Raw genomic sequence first — 14,250 nt, forward strand, 5'->3', positions numbered from 1 at the left:
ACTAGTTTCTACTTCTGAGCACTTCTGTGACTTTCATGGTCAGTTAAGTTTACAACCAAGGAGCTGTCCATTGTCCTTACTTTGATATCTAAAACTCCAGTGCCAGCAGCACTCAGATATTGAAACTTTTTTAATGCTTCCCTGGAAGGGAAGCTTCCTTTTGTTCAGCCTCATCCTCTGCCTCATTCCTTTCTCCAGACACCCAGACCTGCATGGGGGGAAGAGGGGGGAGGGACAGAAGCTGACCTCAGAAATCTTAGCCTTCCTCTCATTTCTTGTGTTAGGGGTTGCATTTTAAAGTGGGAATCCAGTGAGGCATTTCTGTGGAAAGCATCCCAATTTAGTTCCCTTCTGACAAGGGCTTGCTTTATGTGGTCAAATGTGTCCTGGGTATGTTCTTGGCATGGGGATGCACTATATACTTGCCTCCTCTTTTATGTTTTTATAAAATATCTTGCCAAAGTACACAGTTTTCCTTTTAATCATTTAGCACTAAGCTCTCCCTTCCTAACTAATAATTGTAAGGTAGGGCGGAAATATTTCCACAATGGTAATTGGCATTCTGATTTCTCCTGAATAACCTAAGAGATATTTATTTATGACTGATATTTATTTCCTTTAGCTGTTAGAAACATCTCTGTGAAATATCTGCTGGATGCTAGACTCCAAGCTAAACCATGAGGAAGACAAGGAGCTCCTGGCCCAGCTGAGGAGTATATGGAGGGAGCACAAAAGCACAATAAATATAACACAGGATTGAAGGTCTTAAGAATGGTATGTCAGATGTTAATGGAAGCCTGGAGGAGGGAGCATCTAAGTTTGTATGAAAAGGCCAGGAAGGCTTCATGGAGGAAGTGACATGCATGCAGAAATTTTAAGTACATGTAAGGACAGGCAAGGGGTTGTTCCCAGGAAGGGAAATAGCAAGTGCCCACATGCAGGCATGTTTGAGGAGCTCTAAGCAATGCAGAAACCTGGCATATGAAATGAAAGGGTTAAAATATTGGTGGCTGGTGGAGCAACTTAGGATGCAGCACTGCAAGCTAGCTGCAGCCACTTCAGTGCGAGTTCAACCCCTGGCCCTGGAGGTGACCCACATGGTGCAGCAGACCTCTCCTGACCTGCCTGCTGCTCCCCTCAGCAGTGTACTTTATCAGTCAGCCTGTTCTGTTCCCCACTCACCGCCCCTGTGCATCTGGCCTGTACCCCAGTTCTATATGCATAAATAAATAATAAATTAATCTTTTAAATATTGGTGGCAGCAAATGGACAAGCCCAGATCAAATATTCCATCTCTCAAAAGGGTTAAATATGTATTCTGTGGGCAAATAACAGAACCATTTAAGAATTCTGAGCAGGGCAGGGGCATACAGCACTTAGGTGGGTGCAAAGGAAGGGTGGAGGGGGGCAGGATAAGGGGCAAGGAGATGCATTGAAGGAAGGAATCTAGGTGGTCAGAGGGGTCAGGTCACCTGACAGGTGTCCATTGCTCAGGTCTCTAAGATTCCCAGCCTGCTGGAAGCCCTGAGGCGAGCCTGCCCTGCTCCTCTGGGAGCTGTCCATACTAAACTGTGATCTCGTCAGTTCAGGCCAGCACCCGGCAAGAAGCGATAAGCCGGCCTTGTTTCTCCCAACACGCTTGGCCAGGACCTCTCAGTGATCACTCCCCTTGCCATAAAGTGCTGGGAAGGCTTCCAGAGGCTGCTACCCTCCCTCCTCCCCCACTCCTGGAGGACACGCCTCCCATTCTAAGTATCTGGAGAGGAGCCCTGTCTCCCCCACTGCCTCCCTGGCCCCCCCACCTCCCCCCCCTGCTGTGGGCACACACCGGAGGCCATTGAGCCTGCTGACTTTTCTTTTGCTCTGGCTCATTTTCCTTCTGGAGCAGCAGGCTCATCTCCTGCATTTTTAATCGCTGAGCATATTTAGCATTCTGCACACACGTGTGGGTTGATAAGGCCCAAAGAGAAGGCAACAAGCCCTGCCAGGGAGGAAACCTCCTCCCTGTCTCCCACCCACATCAGCAGGTTTGGTCCTGGGGGCTCACCAGGCTGGACGCAGGGTGGCCAGGTGACAGCAGATGGGAAAGTTACTTTGGCTGACTCAGGCCCTGTGCTGGGCAGGTCCCCTGTCTGAGCAGGGACTTAGAAGGAAAGGCTGAAATGCTCACCTCAGCTCAAACAGCCTATCAGCCAGAAATCCCCCTTGACTTTCGCCAGGGTTGAGGATCATCTTACTCACATCCCTCTGCTTTTATGGGTTCCATGGACACCCACATAGTGGGACACCAGCCTCTGGCTTCCCCAGGGGTGGTCCTCACCAATTGGACAGTGAACTAGTGCAGAGTGGGGTGCTGGGTGAGCTGTGAGCTCTTCCAAGCAGATCGAGGGGTCAAAGCTGGTGGCAGGGGAAAGCCCACCTGTTTCTCCCTTTCTCTTACACAGTTACAAGCCACAGACTATTTAACTTTCTATGAGATGCCAGAAAGGGGGCCTGAACTCATAACTCAGAAGCGATATTGTTTGGTTATTGTACCTGAATGTTCGAACTATTTGGGAACAGGATCTGCTAGCGTACAATTAGTAGGGTTTGTGCTGCCTTGGCCTTGGGGCTGATATAGCGTGACTTCAGAGCTAGGGGGGACTGGGCAGGGCTTTGGGGATGACCTAATTGGGTCCCCTGGGGCATTTCCCACACATCCCACATCCAGCAGCAGGTTAATGGTAGAAGGAACAAGCATTCCTTCTACCTTGGAATTTTTAGCAACTCCTGCCTGTGAGCATAACACAATATGAAGGAGAAGGAGCCTGTGAATCAAAAAACCTGAGGCCCCCACCCAGGGTCAACTCTCTGCTATCTGATCCCGCAGCCACTAGTCACACGTGCCTACTGGACACAAAACATGGCTTAAACAAATACTTGATTCAGATGTTAGAAAATGCTTGAGTATGTTTGGAGCCACTTGGGCATGTGAATCCTTTTATAAGCTCTTTTTTTATGAAATCAAAATATGGATCAAGTATTTCTGATGAAAAAATTTATTGTCCAAATTGACAGGTGTTATAAGCATAAAGCACACAGCAGTTTGAAGATTTATGAAGAAAGAAAACATTACCTCACTGATGATGTGCTTTGAAGATAATATTGTAGAGAGATTAAATCAAATATATTCTTAAGGATTCATTTAATGTGTTTCAATACTAGAAAATTTTAAATCATAGGTAGTAGGCACTATTTCCTATAGAGAGTGCCAGTCTCCAAACTCTTCTAGAAGGTTAACCATCTCCAGGAGCAGAATTTTACCATCCTCTGAATGGTTACATCCCTTTCATTCAATCCAACAAATAATTACCGAGAGGGAAGAGTTCGCTAGGTTGGTGAGGACTTCCTGTGTAGGAGGCTGGCGTCGGCTGCAGAGCGGTCGGGTACAGGTCTAACTTATGGCACCACTGAAGTGCATGGGGACCAAAAAGAAGAACCCAGCAAATCAGGTGGTGGGCAACAGGGCGACTGAGGAGAGAAAGGCTTGAGAAGGAGGCGGCTGGCGGAGTGAGCAGTGAGGAACAGTGAGGATTTGGAGAGGAAAGGAGGCAAGGAGGCCGAGGAAAGAACAAGGGCGTAGCAGTCCTGCTCCCTCAGGTTCCTCTTCCCTTAGTCCTCCATTCTCCAGGGTCCTGCTGTTGGTTCCTGCTCTTCTCAAGCCACGGACCGCTCTCAGTGGCCCTTTTTATACCTGTGGCTTCAGTGCCTGGGTCTAAAGTGATGACTCAGAAATTCCCATTCCCAGCCCAGTCCCATTCCCGGTCCATCCCAATCTCCCGACATCTGGATCCGAACATTCAGTGTTCATTCAGTGTTCTAGGTAGGTCCTCAGATGCTCTCAGCCTAGAGTCCTCTCCTCCCTACTGTATACTCTGGCCCTTTCTCTGCTTCTCGTGAGGATGTGAAAGAACCAGTTACCCCATTGTCCAAGCCAGGTAACTCGACATCATATTAAGCTTCCACTGTTTTGAAGCTGTGCACACAGCAGCACCCAAGTCCTGCTGAATCTTGCCCGTGGTTCCTCCCTCCCCCCCAACACCTTGGGCCCTTCTAAACACACGTGAACCCCATCAAACCCTGGGCCCTTCTAAACACATATGACCCCATACACCCTGGGCCCTTCTACACGCATGTGACCCCCCACACCCTGGGCCCTTCTAACCACATGTGACCCACACACATTCTGAGCCCTTCTACACACACGTGACCTAGGCAGGCTGTCAGTGTGCCTCACTTGGCTACACAGACTGTCCTCACTGTTGTTCCCACTTCTTAAAAACCCCTCAAGCCACCCTTTATCCTGTTGCTAGGGTCACCTTACTGCACTCAAAAACTTTTTTACAGCTACATGCAGCTTTCAGGGTAAAGTCCAAATTTTTAAATGTAGCACATACAAGGGAACTTTGTAATCTGCCTTTCACTCACCTACCCAGCTTCATCTTGCCTCTTCCCATATGAAAATATTTCTACACATTCTGTTCCTGTTGCCTGAGCTACATTTCCCACTTTGTTAATTATTTTACTGTATTAATATGCATACAACATATAACATTTGCCACTCTAATCAGATTTCCTTTGTCTAGCTCATTTCTATTTATTCTTCAAATTTATCTCAAGTGTAAACTCTTCTCAAAGCCCTTTCCTGAGTCCTCAGCTCTAGTCCAGGTGCCCTTCTGTGCTACCAGAACCAATGCCTCACCACACTGCACTCTGTTAACTCAGGTCTCTTTTCATAGCCTCTGTATGACAGAGCCTGTGTCTTATTTAACGTGGCACCCCCACACCGCAGGATGCCTGGTTGAGGAGGAGAGTGGGGGGTGAAGACCATTATCCAGTTGAGCACCCTAACACAGCCTGCATCTGGGCCTCTTTCTAATTTGCACGACGGTACCACAGGTGATTATCTGGGGGCCTGTATAACCCCAGTGCTTGACACAGAATTGACACACATTATGATAGCAGGTGTTCACTGAGTTAATTTGAGTAAAAATAGACAGATATTCTGGGCAAATGCCACGGGAAGACATGGTGGAGAAGCTGGAGTAATGGGATGTACTGATGATCAGGATTGGATTAGGGGCTTAGCATTCAGTTTATAGAGGGTCCCTTAGACTAGGCTGAGGGATTAATATGGTTCAGTAGGCAATGATGAATTCTTGGAGGATTTTTAGAGGATTGCGATTTATCAAATACTCAGACTTGAGAATGAGACTTAGAGAAGTGAAGTGACTTGTCCGAGGTCACAAAGAAAGGTAGAGGCCAGGCTGGGACTTGAACTGGCTTTTCTTGCCCCTCGCTCAGCACTTGCTCTCCCACACTGCTCTTGCGAAAGCCTCTCAGAACGGAGCCTGGGCCCTCCAAGCCATCACACCAAAGCTGCCCGACGCGTGTCCCTGGCAGTGGTGGGAAGGGGACAATGACCAGTGAATAGCTGAGGTGAGAACAGCAGGAGATGGGTGCATCCTGTCTCCTCAAAAAGGTGCTGCCCTTATTCTGTCTTCAGGCAAATCACCCTTTAGCTTTCTGCTCTTCACACAGATAAGCGCTCTAGATTTTGGGGAGAGCCTTTTACCCCTTAATTTATTTCCCTCCTTGCAATCCTTTTGGCAGCTCTTCTCTGGGCCCTGACTAGTTCTTCAGATTTTTTCAGAACCACCTTCTGCCTCTAATGGAAGATGCCTTGACCACAGCAGACCTTAATAAGTGAGGATTGAGAGGCCCTCCCTGGTGACACAACTCCCTGGTGAGTTAAGGCTGGCTGCAGCCACTTCAGTGTGAGTTCGATCCCCTGTCAGGGGGGTGACCCACGGGTGTGACAAACCTCTCCTGTCTCGCCTGCTGCTCCCCTCAGCAATGCGCTTTGTCAATCTGCCTGTTCTGTGCCCCACTGTCTCTGGTGAATCCTCCCACCACCCCTGCACCTTTGGCCTGTACCCCTGTTCTGTGTGCATAAAACTTCAAAAAAAAAAAAGTGAGTATATTGCATGTCTGAAGGGAGGTGGACACGGGTGGCCCCTTGCACCTCCTGGAAGGTATGCCTCCCAGGAGAATTCCTGAACCCATGTGTGCCTCTCACCTTGCACTCTCGTTCATCATTTAGCACGTTCTCTTTGTGATCTTCCATGGCTCCCGAGTCTCTATCTGGATTATTCTTCATCAGTACCTGCCTAGCTCTCCTCATTTTCTCTGCAGCATGTTTCTGAAGTCTTAATAAATGACATTTACCCTTTTCCATTTCAACTTCATTCTCACTCTGAAGAGTCATTTCTCTACTTTTTCAGAGAGACTTCTCAACCTTTATCCCAAGTTGCAGGAGCTCTGACCTTTACACATGATAATAATAACTTGATCACCAAATATTTATTAAATGCATACTCTGCTCCAGACATTGTACTCACTTTTATAAAAATTAACTCACTTAATCCTTTTAACAAGCCCACGAGGTAGTGCTATTTTAGTCCCATTTTACAGATAAGGAAAACTGAAGCACACCAAGATTTAAAAAAAAAAAAAAAAGTCCCACCACTGACAGCTGTGTCCCTCTACAGGATGGACCCCAGGTCTGAACAATCAGAAGAAAACAAAGCTTGCCCATGAGGCCTACTGACTTGACAGGTAACTGCCCTCCTTGACAGATGTGTCTAAACCTTCCCACTCTGTCACTAGAGGCTCATTAATTGATCTGGTGTAATTAGCTCTTTACAAAATCATCACCATTTCCAACATGCAGTGACAAACCAATTAATGAATGATTTTAGCCCACAGTTTTTCTATGGTATGGACTTAAGTGCAATTAACTATCATTAATTTACAGACACTTTTCCCCCCTTAAATATTCAAGTTAGATGGACTCCAGCTTATCCCCTGACTGCCTTCCTGAGGCTGGAAAGGTAAGGCTAGAGGCTCTGTGTAAGCCAGCCCTTTCATGCTGCAAGTTGGGGCTGTCAGCATTTGGGGATACTCATTTGCTTCCTTTCCCTGTTTTCATTTTAGTTTCCTATCTGTCCATTTTGCAGGTAACCTTTTCTGACTCTTTTGGTAAAGACTGAGATTAAAAAAAAAAGGAATTAAAAAGCCTCTGATTTTTCAGTTACTTGCAAGCAGCTCTCTCCCACCCCACCAAAAGGGTGACATTCTCTTTGGATTTCTCTCTTCCCCCTCATGGCCAGCTCCCAACTCCCTGCCTCTGCTGGCAGCTATTCCACAGAGTGAAGACCTGGCTGCTCACGGTGGGGAGGCGCTGTGGGGGGCCTGTGGTGCAGGCCTGTAGCTGTCTTCCCCATGGGGCTGCCTGCCTGTGCTTTTGATTATTTACACCAATGCTTCTCTTCACTGGGGTGGAAAATTGAGAGATGACCGTATAACTGGGGGATATTTCCTTGTCACCCCTTTCTTAGTCACTACTTGGCTCATCTCTCATGAGAAGGAACAATTCCCCTGACAGGCATGTGGCGCCTAAAGGCTCTATGTTACCTTTCGCATTTCATTCTGGTTTTCTGTCCCTTCCCTCCCTCCTCAGTTCCCCCAAATTCCTAGACACAATGCACAGGAACAAAGCCAGAGAGGGTAAACACTGTTTCCCGTGGTGACAGGGACAAGCAGCGAGGGTAGACAGCTGCTGGCTGCCAGCACCCAACACTCACCATGGTTTGTCCCTTGACCCTTTCGCAGAAAAGACCGTGTGCTGTTTGTTACTGGAGGTAAGTAGATTGTCTTTGGGCGTTTTGAATGGCTTTGAGGTGCTGCTGGCAGAGTTATGGCCGCTGAGACAGGCTTTTGTTTTCACCTGTGCTAGTGATGTCCTGGCATTGGAGGGTGGAGACGCTGGAGAAGGAGAAGGCCTGCACATTGAACCGTGTCTTCTCTCTACAGAGGAAGAAAGGATAGAACTCAGCACATCATCTACAGCAAGTGAGCCTCTCACACAACCACCTAGACTCACATACACCCCAGGCAAAGAGAAAAGTGCTGATCTTGCAGTGTGGGAATCCCTGGCGCCTTAGTGTTGACGACAGTGTGTCTTCACCTCTGCTCCTCTCCCAGCAACTAGAATGATTACGTTCTGAATTTCTGTATTAAACAGCACATGAAACGGACACCAGGTTCTCACAGGGAGCATCCACTAGGCCATCCTTCCATAAAATCACTACTAGGACTGGCAAAGGAGACACCAGGTGTCACTTGAACACAGTGGCATAACCACATAGCTGAAAGGACCCCCAAACAGCTACTCAGAGACCAGGAGGTTCCCCAAGGCTCAGGGAGGGCAGGATCCCCAAGATAAAGAGAAAATTCTTGAACCTGATCCCCATTAGAAGCACTAAGCTCAGAATCACCAGCACCGCTGAAAAAAAAATAAATGGGGGGGGGATTTGAGAGAGAGGAAGTGGCCCAGAATCTGTGTATGCATTAGCCACCAGCTCTCTGGGGCCCACTGAGCTCCAGATCACAGCTACTAAGTCAGGCCATGAAGGAGGACATTGCCCTTCATGAAGCATCCACAAGCCTGCACTTCGGTTGGCAGGCACAGCTTCCTGAGGTTCAACAGAGAATTCCAGTGCTTTGGGCAGACATGCCTTACATATTCACACTCAGTCCTGGGGACGAGGCCACTGATGAGAGCGGCAGGTGCATGACGTGCTGGAGGATGCCCACTACAGTGGTCCTACCCTTTAAGGGGGTAAGAGATTTGACCACTGTTAAGGACCCCTCTCAAGAAAAAAAAAAAAAAAAGAACATTTAGCCACTCCAGGACTTTGTACAGAATTATAGCAAAGAATGCTGTACCCCCAAAGACAAAGGCTCTGAAATCCTAAATCTTCCTAGCTCTCCCATCCCTAATAAAGGACCTGCAGAGTTAATGTTTAGTTAAAAGGTGTTGAATAAATAAGTGAAATTAAAACAGATGTCCTCAGGGGAAGCAGCGGGATCACAAAACTGGAAATCTGGGAATGTGAAAGGTGTCAGCGCATGTCTCCCTCCATCTCTAAGCCTAGTTTCAGGCCTCCGGAGTGAGACATTTGTGCTGCTGTTTTCCTAGATCCTGACCAGGGAGATACGTACAACCCGAGTGTGGCTCTTAGGGAAAGGGCTTTTTGGGGTTTCTCGGAGCTGCCGTTCTGTTTCAAAACAGACTGCGTCCAGCCCTGTGATTAAGTGGGAATGAGGGTCAGGGGGAGCAGGGAATTTCTGAGGCTCATCTGATTGTTGGGTATTTTTACCTGACCGGGTAATTTTCTTCACTGAACCAGGGTAGACCTTGCAGACACACACAGCTCCTGGAGCCAGCTTGGAGGGAAAATCTAGTTCCAGGACCTCCATTTTGATGTACTAGAAAGAGCCCTGGGCTGGGAGCCAGGAGATCAAAACGCTCCAGCTCCATACCATGTTATTAGGCTGATGACCTTGATTTCACAACTTAAACTTTCTCCATTTCCATGTCTTTTCCTGTAAATGAAATAAGTCCCTAGATGACTTCTAAGACTCTTTCCACACTCTATTGCCATAAATCCAAGGTATACTTATATCTGCTTCTTCTCTTCTCATCTCTCATGATTCCTGAGCATATATTGTTATAGCAATAATTACAGCTGAAGCATTGAAATAATTTACTCAGGCAGGGTCTTCCTTGGAGGAATTCATCTTTTGTAAAATTGCACTGGCCTTTACAACCCCTGTGAGACAGGCAGGAAGCGGCCAGGCGTCTCCACCCTCCTCATGCCTGACTGGCTAAAGACCCAGAAAGGCGAGATGACTCGCCAAGGTCAGGGCCAATGGCTACTTGGGAGTGGGACCTTCTGTGCTGCTTCTCAGGAAGGCAGGAAATGGGGTGTAGTGTGTACAAGATTTGAAGCCAGGAAATTAGGAAGTACAGAATTTAGAATCACTGAAGGTTAGAACTAGATCTCAGAAGTCAATTCCAATCCCCTTTTTGATAGGTAAGATTTTCAGTTACCAGCCTGCAGGGCACACCTAGTCACTGAGACTAAAATCAAGGCTTCTCTCTTCAAATCCATTCTTAAGCCTGCCCTTTGGAGCACCCTTTTTCTTTCTTTCTTGACAGAAGACTCCTAATCTAAAATAAGACTCATTTTTACCACTGCTCTTTTTGTATTTTTTTTGCAGTCTTCATCCCCTCACCTGCTATGTCTTGTTCAGGCTGGTGGAAAGGGTTCTGGGGGTGGATATGCAGACATATTCCAAGGTTCTTGGGGGGAAGTATGCCTTGATAACAAAGGCAAATTTTATTTGACTAAACTAAGAGTTAAAAATAATCAATTGGACAAGAAGAATAGGACAAACAAGTGGTTCTAAAATCACCTTCTCAGAGAACTCTAGACCACGCATTCTGCTGCTAAATTCCCAGAAAAGTAATCAGAGGATAACGTTTTTTTTCTTGGTGTTATCTGTTAGTCCCATAAATTCTTCTGAAATGACCAAATGAAAGAAAAAGTTGCATATGAAAGACTTTTCATTAAAATTTCACACAATTTTTTAAATGTTACTCTGTATTGCAATAAATACATTAAAGCAGCATTTCCTACTTGTGCAGACATTCCTTATCATTCAGAATAGTCTATCACTATTTCATGGCATCTCTCTCCCAGAGTGATGCGGACTTCTGTCCCCTGAGCTTCCAGAACAAGCTCGTCAGCTGTGGGCCCCGGTGACAATAGCTGTGTAAGTGTGGAGAGTAGAGAGAACCAGGGCCAGAGTGATTAGAACTTCATTCTCCACTTGCTAAGCTTATGAAAATGGGAGAAATGATGTCCTGGGTAAATCAGAGTAGATTTTTCAGAAAGCTCCAATACTTATTCAGTGTTTCCTCTGTGAAGAGCCAGTGGTTATTTCCTTTGGGTATAAAGTGGGTGGGTCAGTGATAAGAGGACAGTGTCTAAGTGTCTTGTAAAAAGATGTTCTGTACGGATGGAGTGTCTCTAGGTAATGTGTTCCAGATTTACATTATGACATTCTGATAGAAGCCCTCACCTATTTAGGGCTTACTCATTTTGTCTGTTTTGGTCAAGGGACTGCCTTAGATGGATTGCTATAATTATTCTAATTCCATTTGCCCTGCCTAAAACTAATTTATAGAGCACTGTGTTTTTTTCTTATTCATGATTAAAATATTTTATAGACTTAATTTTGGAGAAAAAGAGCCTTTCCCTTCAAATTTTCTTATTCTTTGTTAATATACATAGAACCACTAACAAAACTATAATCAATTAATTATAGATCATTCTTTTCCAACTAACAGTATTCTATTTATACATCCCCATTTCCCATAGACTGGCCATTTGAAGTGATTAAGTAATATTCAGTCACTGACATATGATGTAGGTTGTCTAGCCATACTCTACTATAATTATTGTCAGAGTTTTTGGTTTTGTTTCACAATTTATTTAGGAATTGATTTATTGTTTTCTTTCTTTCTTTCCAAAATGAAAGGTGCATTTGTGTATAGGTCTTGCAACCTATAAAATGAGTGACAGAAAGACAAAACCAATCTGTTGTGCTAATAATGTTAATACCAGTACCACTTATCCACTGAAGAAAAACAGAAAATGGCTGCCAGAACACCCATATAGAATGAAGTGTCAAACACAGTAACAAACACAGTGATTGATCTTGGATGAGCAATCTCTAGTCTCACCCCTCCTACTCTTTGGCCAATAGTGACAATAATTTAGGAATTTCCTAAGAGCCAGGCACTCCACTAAACCCATAATCTACCTGATCGCATTTAATTCTTATAATACCATTAGAGAGGTGCTATTATTACTGCTATTCTATAGATGTGAAACCAAGGCTCTAAGAGATGCAAAGGATACAAATTGCCAAAGTCATGGAACTAGGGAACATCAGATCCTGGGATGTCAGAACTGGTGGTTCTGACTCTGAGTTCTGCCACCTTAAAATCTTGGAGGATGGTGCTGAGATGGGGTCAGCTTGGAAGAGCCAGCTTTCCCCTTCCTCCCCACTCTGTCTGCACATCAGTCGGGCACCCAAATTCCCTAGGGAGAAGAAGAATCACCATTTAAGTGTTTCAGCAACCCAGCAGTCCTGAGTCTAGGGAGTCTTATAACTCTGTCTCAGCATTAGAGAACTGAGGACTAGAGACAAAAACCCCAGTCCTTCAGCTTTTAGGCATTTCCATCACAGAAGTCCAGACCAAGACCTCAGAAGTCAGCTGTTCTAAGACTGCCTGCTTTGCCACAGGCATATTACCCACCCAGGTGTAACTCCAGGGCACAGTTCCTAGTACCTGCTGAGGGGGCTGGCAGAAACTGATCCTTCGACAGGCTGAAGGCTAGTTCCCTGTCAGGTGTGGGGGGCCTACAATCACACTCCCCTTAGGCCCTACTCACCACTGGTAAGCTCTACCAGATTCTCATGGAATTCCATTTAAAAAAAATAATTGCAACCTCCTTATGCTTATTCACTGAGGTATGTTCATACTTGCAGCATCAGTGCCCTGCATTTAAAACTTCAGCACAGATGTCTCATGAATGGCTGAGCTGGCCACCAACACCCAGTGTGGCTCCCTGTACCGTTTTTAGAAAGAACTTACTGGGAATTTTCCAATACGGTTTTTAAGGGACCGATCCCCTCCAACAGACTTTGAGCACCGTAGTCATGTGTGGCCGGCCTGGTTGTGTAAGCTCTGGGCTCAGGCCAGCAGCTGGTGCCCATTTGACAGCACCCAGTCTCCTTCGGCCCTCACCTCTGAGGTCGGTGCTTGGCAAATCATTAGCTGACTTCTGTTTTATCAGTGGGTTCAATCTGCTGTAGTAGCTGTAATCAGGATGTTTTTCCTATCAAGGACAATCTGAATTTCAAGGATCTTCTTCAAAAAGTAAACTGGAGCTCACAGGTGAGGAGCAGAGCATAGGTCTCAGCACAGGGAGCCACACTAGTTGTGTGACCAAACTGGTATTTACCGCTGTGGAAATTGAAGCAGGCTACTTTTGAGAAACTTGCCCCAAAATCAAAAGACTTAACAGTAGAGTGGCTGGGGCGAGACTCTGAGCTAGCAGGCTCATTGGCCACAATTATAGTCAGACACTAAATATAGTGGCGCAGTGGTCAGAGAAGGGATACTGAATCAGCCCCCCTCAGCAGAAGAGGAAATGAAGACACAAGAAAGCCAAGTGACTAAGGTAGGTAATGAGTGGCAGGCAGTTCCTTGCCAAGTAGTTCCAGTGCCAGGGGCATTGTGACCTTCTCTGGAGCACCCAGTCCTCCCCAGCTGGAGAACTTCTTTCAAAGACATCAGGGTGTGAGTAGCTGGGAAGCTTCCCTCAGGCAAGGGTGACTGTGACCAATCAGCATACACTAGGTCTTCCTTACTCCTCTTCACCTCCTACCTTGACCAGATGACATGCACTCTCGGGCATTTTTCAAACACCATTGTGGGTCAGTGGCATATGCTGCCCCCGCCGGCTCAGTTTTCAAATCCCCAGGTACCGGGTGGGTTTCTCTGATAAATGTGTCATCTGTGCCTATCTGTTCAGGTAGGAGTGAAGAACATTTTCTGAGTGTCTATTATGTCTAGGCACGTAAGCCACTTGCACTTACTAGCCATACCATCTGTGCAACAACCCCACAAAGTGGCTACCGCTTCACCGCCTAGTTATGGGTGGGGAAATGAAAGCTTTCAAGATTATGAGATAAGACCAAGGTCAGGCATACTGGCAGATGGCTGGAGAGCTGTGGCCTGCCTCACACCAAAGTCAATGCTTTTCCCACAAAGCCACCCGCAGGGATTTCTCTTCCCTCCAACTCAAAAAAATGCAACTTCTCTGATAATTCTCAAAAGAATTCCTCATTTTCAGAGCTGGCCCAGGACACAAATCTAAAGTCAGGTAACTATGGATCTTCCTTTTCTCTTCCCTTGGTAGTTCTTCCCCTTCATTATGCTCTTCAGTTGGCTATTTCTACTAAGGTGCAGAGCCAATTCAGCAAATTTCTGGCATCAGGTGGGGTAGGAATTGGGGAGTCCCAGGGACTTTCCAGGGTCCTGAAATATTTCCATCAGCCTCCAGGGATGCCTTCAACTAACTAAAAGGAAAAACTACAGCAAATACAAACCTGTGTTTGCACATGTATACACTGCTGGAGGTACTTTCAAGGGATGACATTCTTCTGGAGAGTAACCCTGTGATAATAACAGGAACTAAAAAATACCCATGTCCTTTGATCTGGTAA

At 46.2% G+C, this 14,250-nt stretch overlaps 1 protein-coding gene across 6 annotated transcripts in view; it reads right to left on the reverse strand.

Moving 5' to 3' along the window:
* The window catches only part of ATXN7L1 (ataxin 7-like 1), a 215,545-nt gene that overhangs the window by 40,121 nt on the left and 161,174 nt on the right, over positions 1-14,250 (reverse strand). For all 6 annotated transcript variants that reach the window (XM_004676920.2, XM_012721020.1, XM_012721019.1 and 3 more), the window contains one exon: positions 7,686-7,908. In XM_004676920.2, the coding sequence (XP_004676977.1) occupies positions 7,686-7,908 (223 nt within the window). The remainder of the gene's footprint in view (positions 1-7,685; positions 7,909-14,250) is intronic.

This window comes from Condylura cristata, unplaced genomic scaffold (assembly GCF_000260355.1).
Source record: "Condylura cristata isolate star-nosed mole 26May11 unplaced genomic scaffold, ConCri1.0 scaffold00005, whole genome shotgun sequence".
Taxonomy (NCBI): domain Eukaryota; kingdom Metazoa; phylum Chordata; class Mammalia; order Eulipotyphla; family Talpidae; genus Condylura; species Condylura cristata.